The 25,811-nt window shown below is 44.6% G+C and overlaps 1 protein-coding gene across 1 annotated transcript in view; it reads right to left on the bottom strand.

Annotated features, from left to right (window-relative positions):
* Positions 1-1,248: 1,248 nt before the first annotated feature.
* Positions 1,249-25,811, bottom strand: part of LOC112224899 (zinc finger protein 804A-like) — a 156,185-nt gene continuing 131,622 nt past the window's right edge. Inside the window, exons 2-5 of the mRNA XM_042306378.1 lie at positions 18,394-18,543; positions 6,657-6,787; positions 4,487-6,242; positions 1,249-4,423 (exon numbers count right to left, since the gene is read on the bottom strand). Coding sequence (XP_042162312.1) covers positions 2,216-4,423; positions 4,487-6,242; positions 6,657-6,787; positions 18,394-18,543 — 4,245 coding nt within the window. The 3' untranslated portion in view covers positions 1,249-2,215. The remainder of the gene's footprint in view (positions 4,424-4,486; positions 6,243-6,656; positions 6,788-18,393; positions 18,544-25,811) is intronic.

Genomic DNA, 25,811 nt, shown 5'->3' with positions numbered 1-25,811 from the left:
AGACACACTAACACACACAGACACACTAACACACACAGACACTCTAACACACTCTATGACACACTATCTACACACACAGACACACAGACACACCATTATTCTATTGTTTGTGTATCAGTGCATTATACATTTGTGTGTCTGTTATTGTGTATCAGTGCATCAGTGTTTTGTCACTTGTGGTGTTTTTGTGTGGATCCCAGAAGGATATTTGCTGCTGCAAAACCTAATGGTGTTTCCCGAATAAACCAATAATACTGGAAAACACTGTAGAAGCCTGGAGGTGACAGCGACCATTTTAGTGACAGCTCTAGACCTCTGAAGGTCATTTGTAGCAGTGAAACAGCATGTGGGGTGTTTGACAAAGCCTTGCTTGCAGGAGATTTAATGCATCTCATTGTAAAATAGACTGACTAAATTTACACCACATTATCCGCCATCATATTTTATGTTGTTGCTGTTGTAATCTCTCTCAGGAACTCTTTTAGATGAAATATTCAACAGCGCTTTATCTCCAAGACAAATCTCCCTCCACATTGCATTTCCTCTTTGTCTTACAACCTCCACAAACAACTACGTCGTTTATTACCTTTCTCTCCGACTGCATGTTATCAGCAAGTCAACTTAACACTGATGTTGTATTCATTATAGTGTACTGCAGAGTGGCGAATAAAAAGACTCACACATCCGAAAACCCAAAAAAGGAGAATCGAGAAAGAGGAATATTTTTTTATTTTTTTTATTTTTTACATTTGATTTATTTTTACCTCAACATCATTCTGTTGACAAAACGTAAGTAAAAACATAGTTGTATCTAAATAATGATGATAATACATAAAGGGGTAACTTGCACTATAAAAATCAGAATTATATCTTACAATAAATCCTGCAAGTGAATTATAAATATGGCTAATTTACAACAATGTACAACATTTTTTTTTTTTTTTTTTTAAATCAAGTTGAATTAGTTGCAGAACGGTAGAACAGTGTTCATCACCTACTGTATTACAATTACATGGAGAAGGCCTATGGGGAAGCATTTGCGACCACTTGGTAAGCAGATTTAGGTACAGAATCAAATCAGGGCTATGTGATTACAAAGACACTGACACTTTAAAAAAAAAATCTAATGTAGAAAATCTAACTCATAACATATGTAGCCGTGTCCATATAAGGACAGCCACAGCTCAGACCCATTCTTTCAATGCACACTTTACTTGCCAAATATATATATTTATTTTTTTCGGGGGGCTGTGTCTGAAACTACGGGGGAATGCTGTACAATAGAGTGTTTTGTGAATGAATTGTCATACTTTAGGAAACAATATAAACGTAGAGTGAAACTCTTCCACACGTCCCGTTTGCACAAAAAAACGGACTGTGCTTATGTTCATGTTTGAACTAGTATTGCATGTAATGCCCTTAAAGGTATACTATTGAAGCACTTCACTAGCAAAAAAAATACAGTCTAGAGGACACTCTAATAATTAATCTGCTTCAGACTGGTTTTTTAGTATTGCACACGTTCTAATTCTGTAGTTATGCTTGATTGTCACTCTAAAGGAAATATTTCTGGATAATATTGTATGAATGAAAGTCACTTATCACTAGGCTACCACAGAAGCCTTTCCATTGTTAAAGCAGGTTTCGGGATGTTACGTGAAGAAAAGACCACTTTAAGTACGAGATGAAATTGACAGTAACTTTTTGTTTGTTTGTTGTTGCTTTCGCCCCCATTTGAAATAATAGTTGTAAGTAAAACAACAAAAAGAGAAGATTGAAAGCTATACTTCCTGCAGTGGCATGTTAGATGATGATGTCATCAAAACGTGTCCAGCAATGAGATGAAAGTGGGATGTGATGTCATCAAAACATGGACTGTAGACGCATGACAGTGGGATGTGATGTCATCAAAACATGGGCTGTAGAGGGATGACAGTGGGATGTGATGTCATCAAAACATGGACTGTAGCCGGATGACAGTGGGATGTGATGTCATCAAAACATGGATTGTAGCCGGATGACAGTGGGATGTGATGTCATCAAAACATGGACTGTAGCCGGATGACAGTGGGATGTGATGTCATCAAAACATGGACTGTAGAGGGATGACAGTGGGATGTGATGTCATCAAAACATGGACTGTAGCCGGATGACAGTCGGATGTGATGTCATCAAAACATGGACTGTAGCCGGATGACAGTGGGATGTGATGTCATCAAAACATGGACTGTAGAGGGATGACAGTGGGATGTGGGTGTGGCTGCAGCATGGAGGGGAACATGGCTGGACGGGGCATGGCGTGGAATGTCACCGCCATTGGGTGGTGGTGTAAACTGGGTGGGGCCATTACCGAGAGTTGTGGTGGTGAGGTCACAAAAGGAGGTGGGTAGGGGCCAGAGGGACACATTTCTGCCCCAATAGTCAGGCTGCTGACTGGGACAGGCAGAACATGGGGTAAGAGAGTTGGTTGGGGGTGAGCAGGGAGGAAGCCTGCACGGTGGTGATGTTGGTGATGGAGAATGGTGTGTCGGATAGTGATGGTCCTGGTTGGCATGGGGGACATGGGGGACATGGGGGATGGAGACAGGTGGACGGGATGGAGCATGGGAGGACAGGAGGTGGACACCGCAACAGGAGATCCAGACAGAACTTGCTTCATCTTTCCAGGGAACACCTGATGTTGCTGATGGTGGTGGAGGACGTGCCTGTGGGTCTGGATCTGAACGAGACAGTGCTGTTTCTCCATGCCGTCAGACAGCTGCGGATGGAAACATGGCGGTCGGTGATTGTGGTAGGGGCCAGCTGTAACGTTAGTACCGCCAGGTCTCAGGCTCTCCATGAACCCTCTCTCGTCCTGAACCCTAACCCCGGGATGAAACCTCTGAATCTGGGTATGCTGGGGGCTGTGGCACTCCTGGTGGGTGGGGTGGCTCTGGGGACTGTGCTGACTGGTTTTCTGTCTGTGAAACATCTGTGGGATGGACGGGGGGATGATCTCTCTCACACCCAGTGGACTGACCTGGGCAGCCACTGCCACTGATTTCCTTGTTATACAATCTTGTCCTATGTTACCCATTCCTATATGATGTACCATGATCGGGAGAGAAACAGTGGAAGAGTTTGGGAGGCAAACAGTGTTGTTTTTGTTTTCATTAGTAACACCAATTATTTCTGGGGGATTTGGGGGATCTCTTACAGGTCCAGTTTGAGAGGGAGAGAAGGAACATTCTTCTTTCATGCTGGGAACATTGTTCTGAATCTGGAGCCGAGGAGAGCCTCCCATTGACTTACTGTCGTGCTCTACAGCTGGCTGACTCAAGGCACTACAGCTGGCAAATTGACCTTTAACCTCAAGATATTCCACAACTGTATTCACTAGATTCTCACTCTGGACGTTCAGCTCACATCTGTCAACAGACAGTACATCCAGGGGAGGTTCTGCCATGTGAACATTGTGACCTACAGGAGGGTCTGAGATGTGATCATTGTGACCTACAGGAGGGTCTGAGATGAGAACATTGTGACCTACAGGAGGTTCTGCCATGTGAACATTGTGACCTACAGGAGGGTCTGAGATGAGAACATTGTGACCTACAGGAGGGTCTGAGATGAGAACATTGTGACCTACAGGAGGGTCTGAGATGAGAACATTGTGACCTACAGGAGGGTCTGAGATGAGAACATTGTGACCTACAGGAGGGTCTGAGATGAGAACATTGTGACCTACAGGAGGGTCTGAGATGAGAACATTGTGACCTACAGGAGGGTCTGAGATGTGAGGAGTATAACTGGACCCTCTCTGTCTCTTCCTCTGTCTCCCCTCCCCACCACAAGAAACACAGCAAGACCAAGCAGACCCCTCCTCACCCATTGAACCATCTGGCCAATTGGACTCTTCCACAGTTGACTGACACTGGGTACATAGGACTGGCCCACTGGGCTCTACCATTACAGCTGGCTGACACTGAGTGCATGGACCCTGGAGGTCAAGGCCCTGCTCCTTATCAGCCAGAGACATTGATGCTGTCCTTTTCCGTTTCAGGGCCCTGCTCTCACACAAGTCTTCACCAAGCCTCTCGGGTGAAAGGGCCATGCTTAGTTTTTGGGTAACGGTGACTAAGCTCTCTGGTGCCGTGACAGTCATCACTCTGCCTGGGTTTTGTCTAACAACCCCAGGAGGTTTCTCAGGGCAAGGGGTGTCGTTGTGACTCTGGGAACTCTTTGAGCCATGCCCTGCCGTGTTTCTCTGTTCTGTTGATGGATGGACCGGGTCTCTCCTGACGCTCTTCCCAAACACCTTTTCATCCGAGAGGCTGAGGCTGCCCGCTGAGCCGTTTACTCTGCCTGCTGTTTCCTGTCTTCTTCTCTCTTCCTCCCTCTCCACAACCCGCTCCCTCTCCACCACACGCTTCCTCTCCCTCTCCCTCTCCCTCTCCCTCTCCCTCTCCCTCTCCCTCTCCCTCTCTCTCTCTCTCCCTCCCTCCCTCTCCCTCTCTCTCTCTGTCTCCCTCTCCTTCTCCCTCTCCCTCTCCGTCTCCCTGTCCTCCGCGGCAAAGGGAGCAGCGCAGCCGCTGTCCTCAGCCGATTGCTTTGACTTCTCTAATGGCTGCACTTGCTGTGAAGTGGGGACTCTAAATTGGCTATCAAGTCCTTCCCAACACTCAGACCGTCTCTGAAATTTGTTGCATTTCTCTGTATTGCTCTCCAACCCTCCATCCGTCTCCCTCTCTCTGTGGTGCTCCTCTTCTTCCTCACCGCCTCCTCTCATCCCCTTCCTCCTCCTCCTCCTCCTCCCCTTCTTCTTGTGGCTCCTATAATGGCGCCTGTCTCTGGATTTCCATTTCTCGCCACCTGCTGCTCTTTTCTCAGATTGAGTCCTACCTTTTGAGTGCCTACTATATCCGCCACTGCTGTGTCTCTTAAGTCGCAAGCTGCAACTTTCTGTGTCTGTGTCACTCGTGTGGTGCTCACATATGAGACAATCCTTCCTCTTCACTGCCTCCCTGCCGTCTCTGATAGGGCTCTGATGGTTTGGGCCAGAGCAGGCCTTGTTATTGTGCTTGTTGTCAACATTTGTTGGTTCCTCAGCGCAGTCAGAGGTTGAGCTGATACACAAAGCCACAGATAAATTACTCTGACTGTCACCAACACTAACCTTCGCCCTGCTCTGCCATTGCTGTGAGGCCCTAAAGTCAAAATGGAGGGGGTTGCAGCTGTAGGAGAGACAGGGCTCTGTCCTGGTGAAGGTCAACATCTCTGTAGGCCACTGGAGAACAGTGTTTCCATCTCTACTGAGCACAGAGAAGAAGGGCTGGCTGGGCTTGGTGAAAGACAGGGTCTTCACCACCACCGTAATGTCTTCTCCTTTCTGTTCCTCTCTCGCCGTCCCAGGACACTGAGAGGATTGAGAGGAGGAGCCGTTCTCAGTGGGACCATCAGAACCGGAGAGGACCTCAGAAGAGAAACTGCTAATGGAGGAGTCCTCTTCCCCACAGACACTCTCCTCTATTTTATGATCTTGTTGGAGTTTGCTTGTTTCCGGCTCGGCCTCTGTTGGGCTGTTTCTCTGAGTTTCCTCAGAGTTCGGTCTATCTAGTACTGTGTCTGGGTTGCCTGGGACTGCAGGTAATTGGGAGACGGAGGACGCATAAGGTCTGGCCATATCCTCAGAGTTAACTAGCACAGAACACAAATGTGAGCACTGTGGTGGCATCGGGATGTCAGACCTGGCTAGTGCATCTGATGACCTCTGGCTCCACTCACTAAAACTAACACTGTTTGGGCTGAGATCACCAGGCTGAGTGTCAATAGCCTCCACAGTCCCATGACCCAGTCCCTTTTGCTCTGCAGTAGGAGAGTCCAGAATGTTCAACTCAACAAGGGGCATTCTGAGCTTCTGTCTTCTGACACATTCTTTGGAACCCTCCTCTGTGTTGTCACAGAACACGGCGGCCGAAGATTTCAGCTTGATGGATGCTTTCTTTGGGAAGGAGAATGAGAATGCTATTTTGTGCCTGTTGTAAGTCTGTTTCTTGGCCTTTCCCGTGTAAGGCCAGTATAGTGTTTTCTGGGTCTTGCTGTTGGTGGCCAGGCCAGTGCCGGTGCTGGTGTGGTTGTGGGTTCCTGTCTCCAGAACTGTGGAGTTGTTGGACTCCTCTGAAGGTCCATCGGTACAGCTGTCTCTGAAACTGCCCTCCACTGCCACCGTAGTGGACTTGAACTTGGGGCCACTGCCTGGAGCGCTGAAATATAGAAAAATAACATTTTGAATGAATATTTTGCAAGTCCATATTCATTTGTGCATGGAACTCAATTGTTATGGGCCGTTTCACTTAATGATATCAATGCTCATGATTCATGTATCTCAAGCAAGGACTGATCCCTAGACATCTGAATTTCCCCATTACATCAAAACGATATACTGTGTATAAAAAGGTGGGCAAATCTGGTTGAAATTACTTCATTATAATCCGTTTAAAATCAGAACTGGTATTTCAAATGTTATGACTACAACGTCAGAAAGACTCACATATAGATCCACATATACATTATCTGAAAGATCCACATATACATTATCTGTGACAGATCACACTTCAACCAATAATCTGTGATGAATCATATCCTGGAATGTTCTGGGACATACAGTATGTACCCACCAATGGACCTCTCTGCGTTGTTCGGCAAGCTCATGTATCCTCCGAAGTGCTCTCTCCTGTTTCCGCGCATCCTTCCTGGTCTTAGAGGCCACGTTCCGGGCAAACTCTCTCTGCTTCAGCTCCTTTAGCCTCTGTGGAAGTCAGAACAGATCGTTAATATGGCGTACCTAACCGCACCCTATCCCCTCTATAGTGGAATCCTTTTAGGATAGGATAGGGCCAGGTAGTGCACTGTATCACAAAGGCTTACATAAATTGGCCTGTTAATATCTCACCAACCAATCTACATTCAATCTAGCACTATATAAGGGGGTGTCTAAAAGGATGCATCCTATCTGAAACATCTCTACGTGTCGAGAGGATCAAAAGTTTCAAGTTCAACTGACAACCTGAAATGTCACCTAAAACCCTCACAAACTTTTACAGATGCACAATTGAGAGCATCCTGTGGTGCTGTATAATCGCCGGGTACGGCAACTGCACTGCCTGTAAACGCAGGGCTCTTCAGAGGGTGGTGCGGTCAGCCAAACGCATCACCGGGGGGCACATTGCCTGCCCTCCAGGACGTCTACAGCAACCGGTGTCACAGGAAAGCCAAGAAGATCATCAAGGACCTCAGCCACTCAAGTCACGGCTGGTTCACCCCGCTACCACCCAGATGGCAGAGACCATACAGGCGCATCAAAGCTGAGACTGAGAGACTGATAATCAGCTTCTATCTACAGGCCATCTGTCTGTTAAACAGTCATCACGAGCCAGCCTCCACCCAGTACCCTGTCCTGAACTTAGCCACTTAGTCATGTCTCTGAAATTGCAGCCCAAATAAATGCTTCACAGAGTTCAAGTAACAGACCCATCTCAACATCAACTGTTCAGAAGAGACTACGTGAATCAGGCCTTCATCGTCGAATTGCTGCAAAGAAACCACTACTAAAGGACACCAATAAGAAGGAGAGACATGCTTGTGCCAGGAAACACAAGCAATGGACATTAGACTGGAAGCAATGGACATTAGACAGGTGTAGGTGAAAGGATGCATGTGTGGTTCCCACTGTGAAGCATGGAGGAGGAGGTGTGGTGGTGTGGAGTTGCTATGCTGGTGACACTGTCAGTGATTTTCTTTTTTAAATTCAAGGCACAATTAACCAGCATGGTTACCACAGCATTCTGCAGTGATACACCATCCCATATAGTTTGTGCTTAGTGGGAGTTTCATTTGTTTTTCAAACAGGACAATGATCCAACACACCTCCAGGCTGTGTAAGGGCTACTTGACCAATAAGGAGAGTGATGGAGTGCTGCATCAGATGACCTGGCCTCCACAATCACCTGACCTCAAACCAATTGAGATAGTTTTTGATGAGTTGGACTGCAGAGTGAAGGAAAAGCAGCCAACACGTACTGCTTGTGTGGGAACTCCTTCAAGATTGTTGGAAAATTGATCCAGGTGAAGATGGTTGAGAGAATGCCAAGAGTTTGCAAAGCTGTCATCAAGGCAAAGGGTGGCTACTTTGAAGAATATAAAATATAATTTGATTTGTTTACCTCTTTTTTTCTTACTACTACCTGATTCCATATGTGTTATTTCATAGTTTTGATGTCTTCACTATTATTCTACAAAATAAAGAAATACCCTTGAATGAGTAGGTGTGTCCAAACGTTTGACTGGTACTTTATATGCTGTATTCTAGTCATGGCTCCTCCTATATAATTCATTAAACAATTCTGTATTACTAGTATAGTATAATTTGTTTTCATTGCAAGGGTCACCCCACTACCATCCTATTGATGTAGCTAAAAACACAAGCATTTTGATGCACCTGCGATAACATCTGAAAATCTGTGTACACAAACCAATAAACTATGAGTACATCTCTAAATCTGTGTACACAAGCCAATGAACTATGAGTAGATCTCTAAATCTGTGTACACAAACCAATAAACTATGAGTAGATCTCTAAATCTGTGTACAAAAACCAATAAACTATGAGTAAATCTCTAAATCTGTTTTCAGATTAACTTCTTAGATTAAACTCTCTGATTTTAATTTTAATTTGGCTTCCCCGTCTACAGGGATGTGCGTTTCTGAGGGCCGGGAGGGGGAGAGATGGGAAAACAACATTTTCCTATAGTTAATCTCATAGTGGGTTGATTAAAAATGAATGAAAGTGGATAGTTCCTTATTGGAAATTATAACTATTGAATAGATTTATCCACAAACAAATGAACAAACACTGTATATTTTAGTAGGCTAGCAAATGATTAAATGTTACCTAAACATTGCATTCCTTAAGTAGTAAACCATGCTATCCAGGACCTCTACAATACCTGAGGAGAAAAAAATTAGACCCCTTGACTTTTTCAACATTTTGCTACATTACAGCCTTATTCTAAAATGGACTAAACCGTTTTCCCCACTCATGAATATACACACAATACCCTATATTGACAAAGCAAAAACAGCTTTGAGATTTTTTTTTACTACTTTATTAGAAATAAAAATCTGAAATAATACTCAGTATTTTGTTGAAGAACCTTTGGCAGCGATTACATTATCAAGTCTTCTTGGATATGACGCTATAAGCCTGGCGCACCTGTAGGAGTTTCTCCCTGTCTTCTCAGCAGATCCTCTCAACCGTAAGGCTCTCCAGAGGGTGGTGAGGTCTGCGCAACACATCACCGGGGACAAACTACCTGCCCTCCAGGACACCTACACCACCCGATGTCACAGGAAGGCCAAAAAGATCATCAAGGACAACAACCATCCGAGCCACTGCCTGTTCACCCCGCTATCATCCAGAAGGCGAGGTCAGTACAGGTGCATCAAAGCTGGGACCGAGAGACTGAAAAACAGCTTCTATCCCAAGACCATCAGACTGTTAAACAGCCATCAGTAACGTAGAGAGGCTGCTGCCAACATACAGACTCAAATCATTGGCCACTTTCATAAATTGATCACTAGTCACTTTAAATAATGCCACTTTAATAATGTTTACATATCTTACATTACTCATCTCATATGTATATACTGTATTTTATACCATCTATTGCATCTTGCCTATTCCACTCGGTCATCGTTCATCACCCCCCAAAAACACATTTCATTGGTCACATACACATGGTTAGCAGATGTTAATACGAGTGTAGCGAAATGCTTGTGCTTCTAGTTCCGACAATGCAGTAATATCTAACAAGTAATATAACACTTCTACAACAACTCCCTAATACACATAAATCTAAGTAAAGGGATGGAATAAGAATATTTATATATATATATATGGATGACAGTTGACCGAGCGGCATTGGCAAGATGCAAAAGATGGCATAGAATGCAGTATATACATTTATTAAAAAAATATATATATTTCACCTTTATTTAACCAGGTAGGCAAGTTGAGAACAAGTTCTAATTTACAATTGTGACCTGGCCAAGATAAAGCAAAGCAGTTCGACACATACAACGACACAGAGTTACACATGGAGTAAAACAAACATACAGTCAATAATACAGTAGAAAAATAAGTCTAGGCACAATGTGAGCAAATGAGGTGAGATAAGGGAGGTAAAGGCAAAAAAAGGCCAGGGTGGCGAAGTAAATACAATATAGCATGTTAAACACTAGATTGGTAGATTTGCAGTGGAAGAATGTGCAAGGTAGAGATATAAATAATGGGGTGCAAAGGAGCTAAATAAATATACAGTAGGGAAAGAGGTAGTTGTTTGGGCTAAATTATAGGTGGGCTATGTACAGGTGCAGTAATCTGTGAGCTGCTCTGACAGTTGGTGCTTAAAGCTAGTGAGGGAGATAAGTGTTTCCAGTTTCAGAGATTTTTGTAGTTTGTTCCAGTCATTGGCAGCAGAGAATTGGAAGGACAGGCGGGCAAAGGAAGAATTGGCTTTGGGGGTGACCAGAGAGATATACCTGCTGGAGCGCGTGCTACGGGTGGGTGCTGCTATGGTGACCAGTGAGCTGAGAAAAGCCTGGGTTTTACCTAGCAGAGACTTGTAGATGACCTGGAGCCAGTGGGTTTGGCGACAAGTATGAAGCGATTGCCAGCCGAGAGCGTACAGGTCGCAGTGGTGGGTAGTATATGGGGCTTTGGTGACAAAACGGATGGCACTGTGATAGACTGCATCCAATTTATCGAGTAGGGTATTGGAGGCTATTTTGTAAATGACATCGCCGAAGTCAAGGATCGGTAGGATGGTCAGTTTTACAAGGGTATGTTTGGCAGCATGAGTGAAGGATGCTTTGTTGCGAAATAGGAAGCCAATTCTAGATTCAACTTTGGATTGGAGATGTTTGATGTGAGTCTGGAAGGAGAGTTTACAGTCTAACTAGACACCTAGGTATTTGTAGTTGTCCACATATTCTAAGTCAGAACCGTCCAGAGTAGTGATGTTGGACGGGCGGGCAGGTGCAGGCAGCGATCGGTTGAAGAGCATTTATTTAGTTTTACTTGTATATAAGAGCAATTGGAGGCCACGGAAGGAGAGTTGTATGGCATTGAAGCTTGCCTAGAGGGTTGTTAACACAGTGTCCAAAGAAGGGCCAGAAGTATACAGAATGGTGTCGTCTGCGTAGAGGTGGATCAGAGACTCACCAGCAGCAAGAGCGACATCATTGATGTACACAGAGAAGAGAGTCGGTCCAAGAATTGAACCCTGAGGCACCTCCATAGAGACTGCCAGAGGCCCGGACAACAGGCCCTACAATTTGACACACTGAACTCTATCAGAGAAGTAGTTGATGAACCAGGCGAGGCAATCATTTGAGAAACCAAGGCTATCGAGTCTGCCGATGAGGATGTGGTGATTGACAGAGTCGAAGCCTTGGCCAGGTCGATAAATATGACTGCACAGTATTGTTTCTTATCGATGACGGTTAAGATATCGTTTAGGACCTTGACCTTGACCTACATACGAGATGAGTAATGCAAGCTATGTAAACATTATTAAAGTGGCCAAGGATTTCGAGTCTGTATGTAGGCAGCAACCTCTCTGTGTCAGGGAGGCTGTTAAACAGTCTGATGGCTTTGCGATAGCTGTTTTTAAGTCTCTTGGTCCCAGCATTGATGATGCACCTGTACTGACCTCTCCTTCTGGATGGTAGTGGGGTGAACAGGCAGTGGCTCGGTGGTTGTTGTCCTTGATGATCTTTTTGGCCTTCCTGTGAGATTGTGTGGTGTAAGTGTCCTGGAGGGCAAGTAGTTTGCCCCCCGGTGATTCATTGTGCAGAGTTTTTCCTAGCCACTTCTACACCTGCACCGCTTGCTGTTTGGGGTTTTAGGCTGGGTTTCTGTACAGCACTTTGAGATATCAGCTGATGTGAGAAGGGCTATATAAATATATTTGACTTGATTTGATTGTGCAGACCGCACACTATCTGGAAAGCCTTGTGGTTGTGGACGGTGCAGTTGCTGTACCAGGCACTGATAGAGGTGGTGGTGGGTTGGTAGAGGTGGTGGTGGGGGTAGTGGTGGTAGTGGTTGTGGTGGTGGTTTGTAGTGGTTATCGTGGTCGTTCTGGTGGTGGTGGTAGTGGTAGTGGTTATCGTGGTAGTGATGATTGTGGTAGTGGTGGTGGTGGTGGTAGTGGTGGTAGTGGTGGTGATGGTAGTGGTGGTGATGGTAGTGGTGGTGGTGGTAGTGGTGGTGGTAGTGGTGGTAGTGGTGGTGGTGGTAGTGGTGGTGGTAGTGGTAGTGGTGGCAGTGGTGGTAGTGGTGGTGGTGGTAGTGGTGGTGGTAGTGGTGGTGGTGGTAGTGGTGGTGGTGGTAGTGGTGGTGGTGGTAGTGGTGGTAGTGGTGGTAGTGGTGGTAGTGGTGGTGGTAGTGGTGGTAGTGGTGGTGGTGGTAGTGGTGGTGGTGGTAGTGGTGGTGGTGGTGGTGGTGGTGGTGGTAGTGGTGGTGGTGGTAGTGGTGGTAGTGGTGGTGGTGGTAGTGGTGGTAGTGGTGGTAGTGGTGGTGGTGGTGGAAGTGGTGGTGGTGGTGGTAGTGGTGGTGGTGGTAGTGGTGGTGGGGGTAGTGGTGGTGGTGGTAGTGGTGGTAGTGGTGGTGGTGGTGGTGGTGGTAGTGGTGGTAGTGGTGGTGATGGTAGTGGTGGTAGTGGTGGTGATGGTAGTGGTGTTAGTGGTGGTGGTTATCGTGGTAGTGGTGGTAGTAGTAGTAGTGGTGGTGGTAGTGGTGGTAGTGGTGGTGATGGTGGTGGTGGTGGTGGTAGTAGTGGTGGTGGTGGTGGTAGTAGTGGTGGTGGTAGTGGGAGTAGTGAGGGTAGTGGTGGTGTGATTGGTGGTGGTGGTAGTGGAGGTAGTGAGGGTAGTGGTGGTGTGATTGGTGGTGGTGGTAGTGTTAGTTGGTGGTAGTGGTGGTAGTTGGTGGTAGTGGTGGTGTGATTGGTGGTGGTGGTAGTGGTAGTGGTGATAGTTGGTGGTAGTGGTGGCAGTTGGTGGTAGTTGTGGTAGTGGTGATAGTGGTGGTAGTTGGTGGTAGTTGTGGTAGTGGTGAGTGGTGGTAGTGGTGATAGTGGTGGTAGTGGTGGTAGTGGTGGTAGTGGTGGTAGTGGTGGTAGTGGTGGTAGTGGTGGTAGTTGGTGATAGTGGTGGTAGTGGTGGTGGTAGTTGGTGGTAGTTGTGGTAGTGGTGATAGTGGTGGTGGTAGTGGTGGTTTTGGTGGTAGTGGTGGTAGTGGTGGTAGTGGTGATAGTGGTGGTAGTGGTGATAGTTGGTGGTTTTGGTGGTAGTGGTGGTAGTGGTGGTAGTGGTGGTAGTGGTGGTAGTGGTGGTAGTGGTGGTAGTGGTGGTAGTGGTGGTAGTGGTGATAGTGGTGGTAGTGGTGGTAGTGGTGATAGTGGTGGTAGTGGTGGTAGTTGGTGGTAGTGGTGGTAGTGGTGATAGTGGTGGTAGTTGGTGGTAGTGGTGGTAGTGGTTTTAGTGGTGGTAGTTGGTGGTAGTGGTGGTAGTGGTGATAGTGGTGGTAGTTGGTGGTAGTGGTGGTAGTGGTGATAGTGGTGGTAGTTGGTGGTAGTGGTGGTAGTGGTGGTTTAGTGGTGGTAGTTGGTGGTAGTGGTGGTAGTGGTGGTAGTGAGTGGTGGTAGTGGTGGTAGTTGGTGGTAGTGGTGGTAGTGGTGGTAGTTGGTGGTAGTGGTGGTAGTTGGCGGTAGTGGTGGTAGTGGTGGTGGAGACGGAGGGTGAAGGATAGAAATAACATTGGTTACAAAAGACAGCTTAGTGAACCTACAACATAAATCATTACTCTCATGCTGAAAGATGAGATACAGAGTTCATCTCCTCCACAACCTCTCCTATCTGAGGAAGCTCCAGTGATTGCATTTACATCAGCCTGCGAAGCAAATGACGCCCTATTCTCTTAGTAGTGCACGCTTGACCTGGACCCACAGGGTGTGAATTGTAGTGCATAGTGTATAGTGAATAGGGTGCTATTTGGCACGCATGTACAGTGGCTGGGTTCTCATAGCAGGGAAGTGATGCGTTGAGATCAGATATCATTTTGTCATGTTAACAGACCTTTACCTTTCAGTGGGAGTACACTGGGGGTAACTGGTCTGATACCCTCTGGATGCGGTTTAACATATACAGGGTATGTGTGGGGGAAGGGGATCTCTGTGTGTGGTGTATGTGTTACTTCCAGTCCTCCTCTCCTCCTAACCACCACACTGGTCTCAGTCGGCCCCCATGCCTCCCTGGCTGACTGTTTTCTTTTTGTCACATGTTTCGTAAAACAATGGGTGTAGACTAACTAGTAGCAGGCAGGTTGTCGTCTCCTATATTTACCTCATACCCAGGTGCGTTAGTGTGCTGCTTAGTGGAGGAGGTGTAGCTAGCTATCCATCGATTGAGCAAGAGATGCTTGTGGACCGAGCTCCTTGGTCCTGAATGATTGGTGGAGCAGGAAGAGTGCATTGTATTACATTAGGATGCCTTGGGTTACATCATACAAAACTGAGGGATAAAGCCTCCTCATCTCCCAAGAAATCTGTCAGGGTGTTAGAGCTGTAATACTGAAATACACTCATTTCAACTCATTTTGTAAAAGTCGTTTCGACATGGTGGTGAGATGAGGTGATCAGTGTCTTTCATCCTTACTTTGAAAAGCCAGATTTAAGAGAACGGCTGCTAGATTCAGACCAGCTGTAAAAGCTATAGAAGCCATTGTCTTTTGTTTCCTAACACACCACAGTAATAAACACAGCATAAAAAGAAATGTCCCTTTTTCAGGACCCTGTCTTTCAAAGATAATTCATAAAAATCCAAATAACTTCACAGATCTTCATTGTAAAGGGTTTAAACACTGTTTCCCATGCTTGTTCAATGAACCATAAACAACATGAACATGAAGACGAACCTGTGGAACGGTCGTTAAGACATAAACAGATTACAAACGGTAGGAAATTCAGGTCACAGTTATGAAAAGTTAGGACACTAAAGAGGCCTTTCTACTGACTCTGAAAAACACCAAAAGAAAGATTCCCAGGGTCCCTGCTCATCTGCGTGAACGTGCCTTAGGCATGCTGCAAGGAGGCATGAGGACTGCAGATGTGGCCAGGGCAATAAATTGCAATGTCCGTACTGTGAGACACCTAAGACAGCGCTACAGAGAGACAGGACGGAGAGCTGATCGTCCTAGCAGTGGCAGACCACGTGTAACAACACCTGCACAGGATCGGTACATTCAAACATCACACCTGCGGGACAGGTACAGGATGGCAACAACAACTGCCCGAGTTACACCAGGAATGCACAATCCCTCTATCAGTGCTCAGACTGTCCACAATAGGCTGAGAGAGGCTGGACTGAGGGCTTTCAGGTCCTCACCAGACATCACCGGCAACAACGTCTCCTATGGGCACAAACCCACCGTCGCTGGACCAGACAGGACTAGCAAAAAGTACTCTTCACTGACGAGTCGTGGTTTTGTCTCACCAGGGGTGATGGTCATATTCGCGTTTATCGTCGAAGGAATGAGCATTACACCGAGGCCTGCACTCTGGAGCGGGATCGATTTGGAGGTAGAGGGTCCATCATGGTCTGGGACGGTGTGTCGCAGCATCATTGGACTGAGCTTGTTGTCATTGCAGGCAATCTCAACGCTGTGCGTTACAGGGAAGACATCCTCCTCCCTCATGTGGTACCCTTCCTGCAGCCTCATACTAACATGACCCCCAGCATGAAAATGCCATTAGCCATGCTGCTCATTCTGTGCATGATTTCCTGGAACACAGGAATGTCAGTGTTCTGTCATGGGCAGCAAAGAGCCCGGATCTCAATCCCATTGAGCACGTCTGGGACCTGTTGGATCGGAGGGTGAAGGCTAGGGACATTCCCCCAGAAATGTCTGGGAACTTGCAGGTGCCTTAGTTTTAAGAGTGGGGTAACATCTCACAGCAAGAACTGGCAAATCTGGTGCCATCCATGAGGAGGAGATGCACTGCAGTACTTAATGCAGCTGGTGGCCACACCAGATACTGACTGTTACTTTGAATTTTGACCCCCCCCTTTGTTCAGGGACACATTATTCAATTTCTGTTAGTCACATGTCTGTGGAACTTGTTCATTTTATGTCTCAGTTGTTGAATCTTGTTATGTTGATACAAATGTGCAGGGGTACGAGGTAGTAATGAGGCTATATACAAGGAGTACCAGTACTGAGTCAATGTGCAGGGGTGCGAGGTAGTAATGAGGCTATATACAAGGAGTACCAGTACTGAGTCAATGTGCAGGGGTGCGAGGTAGTAATGAGGCTATATACAAGGAGTACCAGTACTGAGTCAATGTGCAGGGGTGCAAGGTAGTGGAGGTGACTGAGGTAATATGTACAGTACCAGTCAAAAGTTTGGACACACCTACTCATTCAAGGGTTTTTCTTTATTTGTACTATTTTCTACATTGTAGAATAACAGTGAAGACATCAAAACTTTTAAATAACAAATATGGAATTATGTGTTAACCAAAAAAATGTTAAACAAATATTTTTTTAGATTTTTTAATTCTTCAAAGTAGCCACCCTTTGCCTTGATGACAGCTTTCCACTCTAGATACAAAAAACCTGGTTCAGTCTTGTTTCCACCAGACCCTGGGATATGAATCCTCCTTTCAGCAGGACAATAACTTAAAACACAAGGCCAAATCTACAATGGCATTGCTTACCAAGAAAACAATTAATGTTCTAGAGTGGCCGAGTTACAGTTTTTACTTAAATCAACTTGAAAATCTATAGCAAGACCTGAAAATGGTTGCCTAGCAATGATCAACAACCATTTTGACAGAGGATGAAGAATTTTGAAAAGAATAACGGGCAAATATTGTACAATCCAGGTGTGGAAAGACTCACAGCTGTAATCACTCTTAGAGACTTACCCAGTAAGACTCACAGCTGTAATCACTCTTAGAGACTTACCCAGTAAGACTCACAGCTGTAATCACTACCAAAGGTGCTTCTACAATGAATTAACTCAGGGGTGTGAATACTTATGAAAATGAGATATTTCTTTATTCCATTTTCAATATATTTGCTAAATTTTCCAAAAACATGTTTTCACTTTGTCATTATGGAGAATTGTGTGTAGATGGGGTGAAATCAATTACTTTTAATCCATTTTGATTTCAGGATTACTCAACAAAATGTGTAATAAGTCAAGGTGTATGAATACTTTCTGAAGGCAGTGTTGGTAGGCCAACAACAACAACAACAACAACAACAACAACAACAACAACTAGAACAATAACAATTTGCAACACCAACATTGGCCCCATATGAATTATGGTTTTCAGTTGTCATTATGGAGAATGGGGTGAAATCAATTACTTTTAATCCATTTTGATTTCAGGATTACTCAACAAAATGTGTAATAAGTCAAGGTGTATGAATACTTTCTGAAGGCAGTGTTGGTAGGCCAACAACAACAACAACAACAACAACAACAACAACAACAACTAGAACAATAACAACAGCAACACCAACATTGGCCCCATATGAATTATGGACCTCGGAGTTGAAATTGAAAGTGTACCTCTGCAATTGCTACTGGACCCAAAGGGCTACAGCCATTGACCACTGTATAGTATATACAGGACCCTTCATACACGGTTACAGCCATTGACCACTGTATAGTATATACAGGACCCTTCATACACGGTTACAGCCATTGACCACTGTATAGTATATACAGGACCCTTCATACATGGTTACAGCCATTGACCACTGTATAGTATATACAGGACCCTTCATACACGGTTACAGCCATTGACCACTGTATAGTATATACAGGACCCTTCATACACGGTTACAGCCATTGACCACTGTATAGTATATACAGGACCCTTCATACACGGTTACAGCCATTGACCACTGTATAGTATATACAGGACCCTTCATACATGGTTACAGCCATTGACCACTGTATAGTATATACAGGACCCTTCATACACGGTTACAGCCATTGACCACTGTATAGTATATACAGGACCCTTCATACATGGTTACAGGCCTTTGTGTCTTGTGCCATTGTAACCTACTATGTCACATTTTTTTTTATGTGTCTTAGTCACACAGTGTTTACCCATTTGTCTAGTCAATGAACACCTCAATTTTGTGTACAAAAGATTAACAAACGATTAAACAATCTTAAGGTTGAATATGCGTTACAATTGTGTGTGTGTGTGTGTGTGTGTGTGTGTGTGTGTGTGTGTGTGTGTGCGTGTGTGTGTTCACAGGTCCATTACCTGTTTGTGAGCATGGTCATAAGAGTTAATGTGGTTGTCAAACTCCTGATGCTTGTAGTACTGCTTGTCACACAGATCACAGTAGAAGTTGGCCTTCAGGTCCTCCAAGGCTTTGGCCATGGTCGCCGTCCTCTCCTTCTCCGCGTAGTCCTGGAAGAAACAACAAGGACAACACCACCTCTGTCAGGGAGGGAATCTAACTTATATCTGAACTCAAATCAAATCGAAGCGTATTGGTCACATACACATGGTTAGCAGATGTTTATGCGAAACGCTTTAAGCGAAACGCTTAAAGAATTAGATTCCCTCCCTGACACTGAGTTGAGATAGAATTAGATTCCCTCTCTGACACTGAGTTGAGATAGAATTAGATTCCCTCTCTGACACTGAGTTGAGATAGAATTAGAACACCTCTCTGTCACTGAGCTGAGATAGAATTAGAACACCTCTCTGTCACTGAGCTGAGATAGAATTAGAACACCTCTCTGTCACTGAGTTGAGATAGAATTAGAACACCTCCCTGACACTGAGTTGAGTGACAGAGAGGGATTCTGATTCTATCTCAGCTCAGTGACAGAGAGGGATTCTGATTCTATCTCAGCTCAGTGAAAGATAAGGAGTCTAATTATATCTCAGCTCAGTGACAGAGAGGGAATCTAATTTTATCTCAGCTCAGTGACAGAGAGGGATTCTGATTCTATCTCAGCTCAGTGTCAGAGGGAATCTAATTTTATCTCAGCTCAGTGACAGAGAGGGATTCTGATTCTATCTCAGCTCAGTGTCAGAGGGAATCTAATTTTATCTCAGCTCAGTGACAGAGAGGGAATCTAATTTTATCTCAGCTCAGTGACAGAGAGGGATTCTGATTCTATCTCAGCTCAGTGACAGATAAGGAATCTAATTCTATCTCAGCTCAGTGACAGAGAGGGATTCTGATTATATCTCAGCTCAGTGAAAGATAAGGAGTCTAATTATATCTCAGCTCAGCAAAACTGGTTGAAATTAAATCCTTACAAGTGGATAAAAACAGTAGATTATAATGACCTTATACTGTATGGCAGTGATGTCCCTATAGAATACATTATACTGTGTGGCAGTGATGTCCCTATAGAATACATTATACTGTGTGGCAGTGATGTCCCTATAAAATACATTATACTGTGTGGCAGTGATCTCCCTATAGAATACATTATACTTTGTGGCAGTGATGTCCCTATAGAATACATTATACTGTGTGGCAGTGATGTCCCTATAGAATACATTATACTGTCTGGCAGTGATGTCCCTATAGAATACATTATACTGTGTGGCAGTGATGTCCCTATAGAATACATTATACTGTGTGGCAGTGATAGAATACGTTATTGACACGGTTGACAAAATCTTTCTAACATTCTATATGAATACACCACAGTAATGTTGCTACTGTGTGCGTGTCCGTGCTTGGTGTTGCCCGGGGTTTTCTGACAACGTTATTCTACGCTATACCAGAGTCAGATAGAAACAGATGACTCTACAGGGGGTATACTATTTACCCTCAGATTTTAATAACAGACACGTTGTTCACGTCCTCTTGATTTCTATGCATCATTTGCAAAGTGGGATGTTTTGCAGTACGTGTAGCGCCTTTTAATATAATGCTCCTTGAAAACCCAATTCATCTGATTCACCTGGATCCCAATTTTCTCCTTGTTGATATTTGGTATTAATAGTAATATTGATTTTCAGCAAAACGGAGATGAGGGTAGTTTCACTGGGAGGGGGGAGGGGGGGGGTTAGATCATATTTGAAATCTAATTTATTCAAAGGTGTCAATCTGCAGTTGTTACATCTATATTTGGACTTATAAATAATGATATGTACCCATTGATTCTTGAAGAATATAACCTATAGATAAATGCCTTATGAGCTTAGTTCAACTGTCGCACCGCATCACAAACCCAAAATAGAAGCTTGTTTCACCTTGTTTTGTAAACAAGGTCAATTTAAACAAACACTGTATAGCCTCTAACCATGGTCAAAACTATAATGTTGATATCATGGCTGGCCGATCCTTGCATCCATATCTCTGTCTATGAATTTATAGAGTAGCTACATTTCATCCAGGTTCGGTCCCTGAGATGATTACCAAAGCAGTGGCTGGGATTACACTTTGTTACTGTTTCAATTTGAGGATTGCCACTTTAATACTTAGGATATATGGAAACTTGTACATTCAAAGCTCATGTTGGATAAAGAGATGTATTAAAACTTCCAATTCCCCAAAGGTGTCCTGTTCAAACATCCCAGAGGCCAGAGAAGAAGATAGTAACATCATTCAAGTTTCGAATCTATTTACACTATAACTCGTCCTTTAGTGCTGACATGAAACCCACAAATGAAGCCCTGGATAGATCCTCCTGAAAGGTGAAATCACACCGTCAACAAATATAAAGTAAGAGCCAAAAAAATTCCCCACGGACAATAGACCTTTTTTTTAACTCATGATTTTATTTTCTGAAACGTAATTCAATGGTTGCATTTTCACACAGGTATAAGATTAGACTTCAAACAGCTATAGTTGAACCCTGAGACAAACTTTCATCGATGTTTAAAAACGCTATATAGTACTTTTGAACTGAGCCTTAACTGAGTGGCGGCAGGGTAGCCTAGTGGTTAGAGCGTTAGACTAGTTAGACTAGTAACCAGAAGGTTGCAAGTTCAAATCACCTGAGCTGACAAGGTATAAATCTGTCAGTTTGCCCCTGAACAGGCAGTTAATCCACTGTTCCTAGGCTGTCATTGAAAATAAGAATTTGTTCTTAACTGACTTGCCTAGTTAAATAAAAGGTAAAATAAATCAAATAAAAATGGATTCCTGTATGGTGGATAGTGTGCCATATCAGACACACACTTGTTCAGGTTAAACCCTCTGCTTTTAAAATATTGAGTCATCTGTCCATTGGTACATATCTGAACTGAAGAGGCTTAGTGGTTCTATACCCGTCAATCAGTTCAGGAGGCTTAGTGGGTATTTTTTCCTCAATGAGTGCAGGACGCAAAGTGGCTCAAATTGCTGTCCAATAATATTGTCATTAATGGGGAGAGAACCCACTCAGGCCATTGTGTGGGGTCAGTCCCGACATGGACCTCACCACTTAACGCTGATATCACAGTCCATTACAGACCCAGAGAGGTGTAATGGTGTGTGTGTGTGTGTGTGCCTGTGCGTGTGCCTGTGCGTGTGCCTGTGCGTGTGTGTCTGTGCGTGTGCGTGTGTGTGTGTGCGTGCCTGTTGTCAAGTGTTCGGATGAGCTGTGAAAATGCCTTCTGTGGCTAAATATTATAGACTAAAACAAGTGATTCTAATTGAAACCAGTAGCAAGCAACACACTTCAACATCAACACAATTCCTTATCAGCCCATGCTGAGGTATGCTGTGAATCTAGAAACCAGACAATTGGTCTTAATACACAGGTGGAATTAAATGTGGAATGGAAAAAGCAATGCATCGAAGGTATTTGTAACAAGTAACCCTGGATATATATATATATATGTGTTGATTTGTTAGGTTAGGACTGACCTGTATCAATGCTTCATTAGAATGGTGGATCTACTGTTTCAAATTATGGTTTCAAATCTCAAGATTGGATCCAGGCCGCTTTGGGCTCTATATAGTTTAATGATCATATATGCAATCGTATCTTACTCTCAAGAGCTCTAATTAATGCTCGCTTAATAGCATTCTTTTTTTTTTTTATTAAAAAGTTTATATGTAAGATCAGAGAAATTAGTGGGGAAAGATAATTTTATGAAGTTCATGCGAGTTCAAAAAAGGCAAGTCATCAGTAAATCTCTAACGAGGATGTATCAACCTCAATCTACCGTACCTTTCAAACACATGGGGGCGGGGGCGGGGGGGGGCGGGGCGGGGGGCGCGGGGGCGGGGGGGGGGGGGAACAGAGCTTAGGCATTTAAACAACAACAAAACATGGCGCAGAGGAAGTGATGTGAAGCTGTGAAGTCATTTACACTGCAGATAGATCCATTCACCGTTAGTGAACCAAGTGGGGTGCTGGGAGAGAAGCTAACCGTCTGAGCCGCTGTGCCACAGCTCTCCCCCCTTTCTCCCTCTCCTACCACTCCCCTCCACCCAGTCACTCTGCCGAGCCAGACCTCTACCCCTCTAAACCACCGAGACACGATCCCCCTTCCACCAGACACTAAATTACAAAACACAGGGGGTCTGGACTCTCAAGGGTATTCAGGCTACTTTTGTAGCAGGAAAGGAGAACATAAACAAAATGTAAAGTTTTGGTCCCATGTTTCATGAGATTAAATCAAAAGATCCCAGAATTTTTTACATAAACACAAAAAGCGCATTTCTCTCAAATGTTGGGCACAAATGTGTTTACGTCCCTGTTAGTGAGCATTTCTCCTTTGCCAAGATAATCCACCTGACAGGTGTGTGTTACGTTCCCCAGATTATGTGTTGTAGTTTGTGTATTTGCATGTGTTTATTTCAGGAAATGGCTTCCTGAAATCCCTCAAGCAGCTGATTGGTCGACTCCAGGGCTAATTGGAGAGCTGACCCCGCCCCCTCGTCAAGACACAGCTGTCTCCAATTACCCATTCCTTCAGAAGATATATAAAAGCCAGTGTTCTGTTCAGGAGATTTTTTTTGTAGAGGATTTTGCTGGAGGTAGATTTGCTAGAGAGATTTTGCTGGGAGGTCATTGTAGAGATTTTGCTAGAGGTTGATTTTGCTGGGAGTTCATTGCTGAGAGTTGGTATGTTTTGTGAGTTTGTTGCTCAGAACTTATTTGATGTCCTTTGTCTCTTAGTTTGTGAAATTGTTTAATATTCTGTTTCATTTGTTCCCAGGGGGGAAGGGGAAGGCACCTAGGGAGTGCTTAGGCAAGAGGCCCGCGGCCATACATATACCCGTAGCATATTCGCTGTTTAGGCACACTAGGTAAGACCTGGGTGGACCACCCCTTGTATTTTGGTTAGGGCACCAGGTGGTGCTAAATTAGGTAAGTAGTGGGTAGGCAGGTAAGATAGGAGAGGGGGGGGGCTTTGAGATTTACTTTCTTTGCTTTGGTTCCGTCCAGCCCCTTTTCCCCATATTACCGTGTAAAGGAATAAAGTCCTTGTAAACGGTACCACATTCTGCTTGTTGTCATTTTTACTCGCACCTACAGTCCATACCTTTTTCGCTTCACAGAGTTTAGTTGTAGCAGGGTGTTGCGTTCCCTCTTCATAGAGGCGTGCGTAACAGTGTGGCATATCAAGAAGCTGATCAATACACAGGTGCACCTTGTGTTGGGGACAATAAAAGGCCACTCTAAAATGTGCAGTTTTGTCACACAACACAATGCCACAGATGTCTCAAGTTTTGAGGGAGTGTGCAATTGGCGTGCTGACTGTAGGACTGCCCACTAGAGCCGGAGACGGAGAATGTAATGTTGATTTTTCTACTATAAGCCGCTCCAACGTCGTTTTAGAGAATTTGGAGGTACGTCCAACGGGCCTCACAACTACAGAACATTTGTAACCACCAGGACCTCCACATCCGAATTCTTCACCTGCGGGATCGTCTGAGCTGTTGAAACTGTTGGTTTGCACAACCACAGTATTTATGCAGAAACGGTCAGAAACCGACTCAAGTAAGCTTATCTGCGTGCTCTTCGTCCTCACCAGGGTCTTGACTTGACTGCATTTTGGCATCTTAACTAACTTCAGTGGACAAATGCTCTCCTTCGATGGCCACTGGCACGCTGGATAAGTGTGCTCTTCATGGATGAGTCCCGGTTTCAACTGTACAGGGAAGATGGCAGACAATGTGTATGGCATCATGCGGGCGACCAGTTTGCTGATGTCAACGTTGTGAACAGAGTGCCCCATGGTGGCAGTGGGGTTATGGTATGGGCAGGCATAAGCTACAGACAACGAACACACTTGCATTTTATCAATGGCAATATGAAGGCACAGAGATACCGCAATGAGATCCTGAGGCCCATTGCTATGCCATTCATCCACCTCCATCACCTCATGTTTCAGCATGATAATTTACGGCCCCCATGTCTCAAGGATCTGTACACAATTCCTAGAAGCTGAAAATGTCCCAGATCTTTCATGGTCTGCATACTCACCAGACATGACACACATTGAGCATGTGTGGGATGCTCTGGATCAACGTGTATGACAATGTGTTCCAGTTACCGCCAACAACCAGCAACTTCGCACAGCCAGTGAAGAGGAGTGGGACAACATTCCACAGGCCACAATCAACAGCCTGATCAACTCTATGTGAAGGAGATGTGTTGTGCTGCATGAGGCAAACGGTGGGTCACACCAGATACTGACTGGTTTTCTGATCCACGCCCTCTACCTTCATTTTTTTAAAGGTATCTGTGACCAACAGATGCATATCTGGATTCTCAGTCATGTGAAAACAATGAGATTAGGGCCTAATTAATTTATTTCAATTGACTGATTTCGTAATATGAACTGTAACTCAGTAAAAACCATTTATATTGTTGTATTGTTGCATTTACACTTTTGTTCAGTGTAGAAACATCCACCACAGTCATCTGGTTTGTTCAGTGTAGAAACATCCACTACAGTCATCCACTACAGTCGCCTGGTTTGTTCAGTGTAGAAACATCCACCACAGTCATCTGGTTTGTTCAGTGTAGAAACATCCACCGCAGTCATCTGGTTTGTTCAGTGTAGAAACATCCACCACAGTCATCTGGTTTGTTCAGTGTAGAAACATCCACCGCAGTCATCTGGTTTGTTCAGTGTAGAAACATCCACCGCAGTCATCTGGTTTGTTCAGTGTAGAAACATCCACCACAGTCATCTGGTTTGTTCAGTGTAGAAACAGAAAGTCATCTGGTTTGTTCAGTGTAGAAACACCACAGTCATCTGGTTTGTTCAGTGTAGAAACATCCACCACAGTCATCTGGTTTGTTCAGTGTAGAAACATCCACCACAGTCATCTGGTTTGTTCAGTGTAGAAACATCCACCGCAGTCATCTGGTTTGTTCAGTGTAGAAACATCCACCGCAGTCATCTGGTTTGTTCAGTGTAGAAACATCCACCGCAGTCATCTGGTTTGTTCAGTGTAGAAACATCCACCGCAGTCATCTGGTTTGTTCAGTGTAGAAACATCCACCGCAGTCATCTGGTTTGTTCAGTGTAGAAACATCCACCGCAGTCATCTGGTTTGTTCAGTGTAGAAACATCCACCACAGTCATCTGGTTTGTTCAATGTAGAAACATCCACCGCAGTCATCTGGTTTGTTCAGTGTAGAAACATCCACCGCAGTCATCTGGTTTGTTCAATGTAGAAACATCCACCGCAGTCATCTGGTTTGTTCAATGTAGAAACATCCACCGCAGTCATCTGGTTTGTTCAATGTAGAAACATC

The sequence above is a fragment of the Oncorhynchus tshawytscha genome, linkage group LG26 (genome assembly GCF_018296145.1).
Source record: "Oncorhynchus tshawytscha isolate Ot180627B linkage group LG26, Otsh_v2.0, whole genome shotgun sequence".
NCBI lineage: Eukaryota > Metazoa > Chordata > Actinopteri > Salmoniformes > Salmonidae > Oncorhynchus > Oncorhynchus tshawytscha.
Note: the sequence above shows the minus strand (reverse complement) of the source record. Positions and strands in the feature narration are given on the sequence as shown.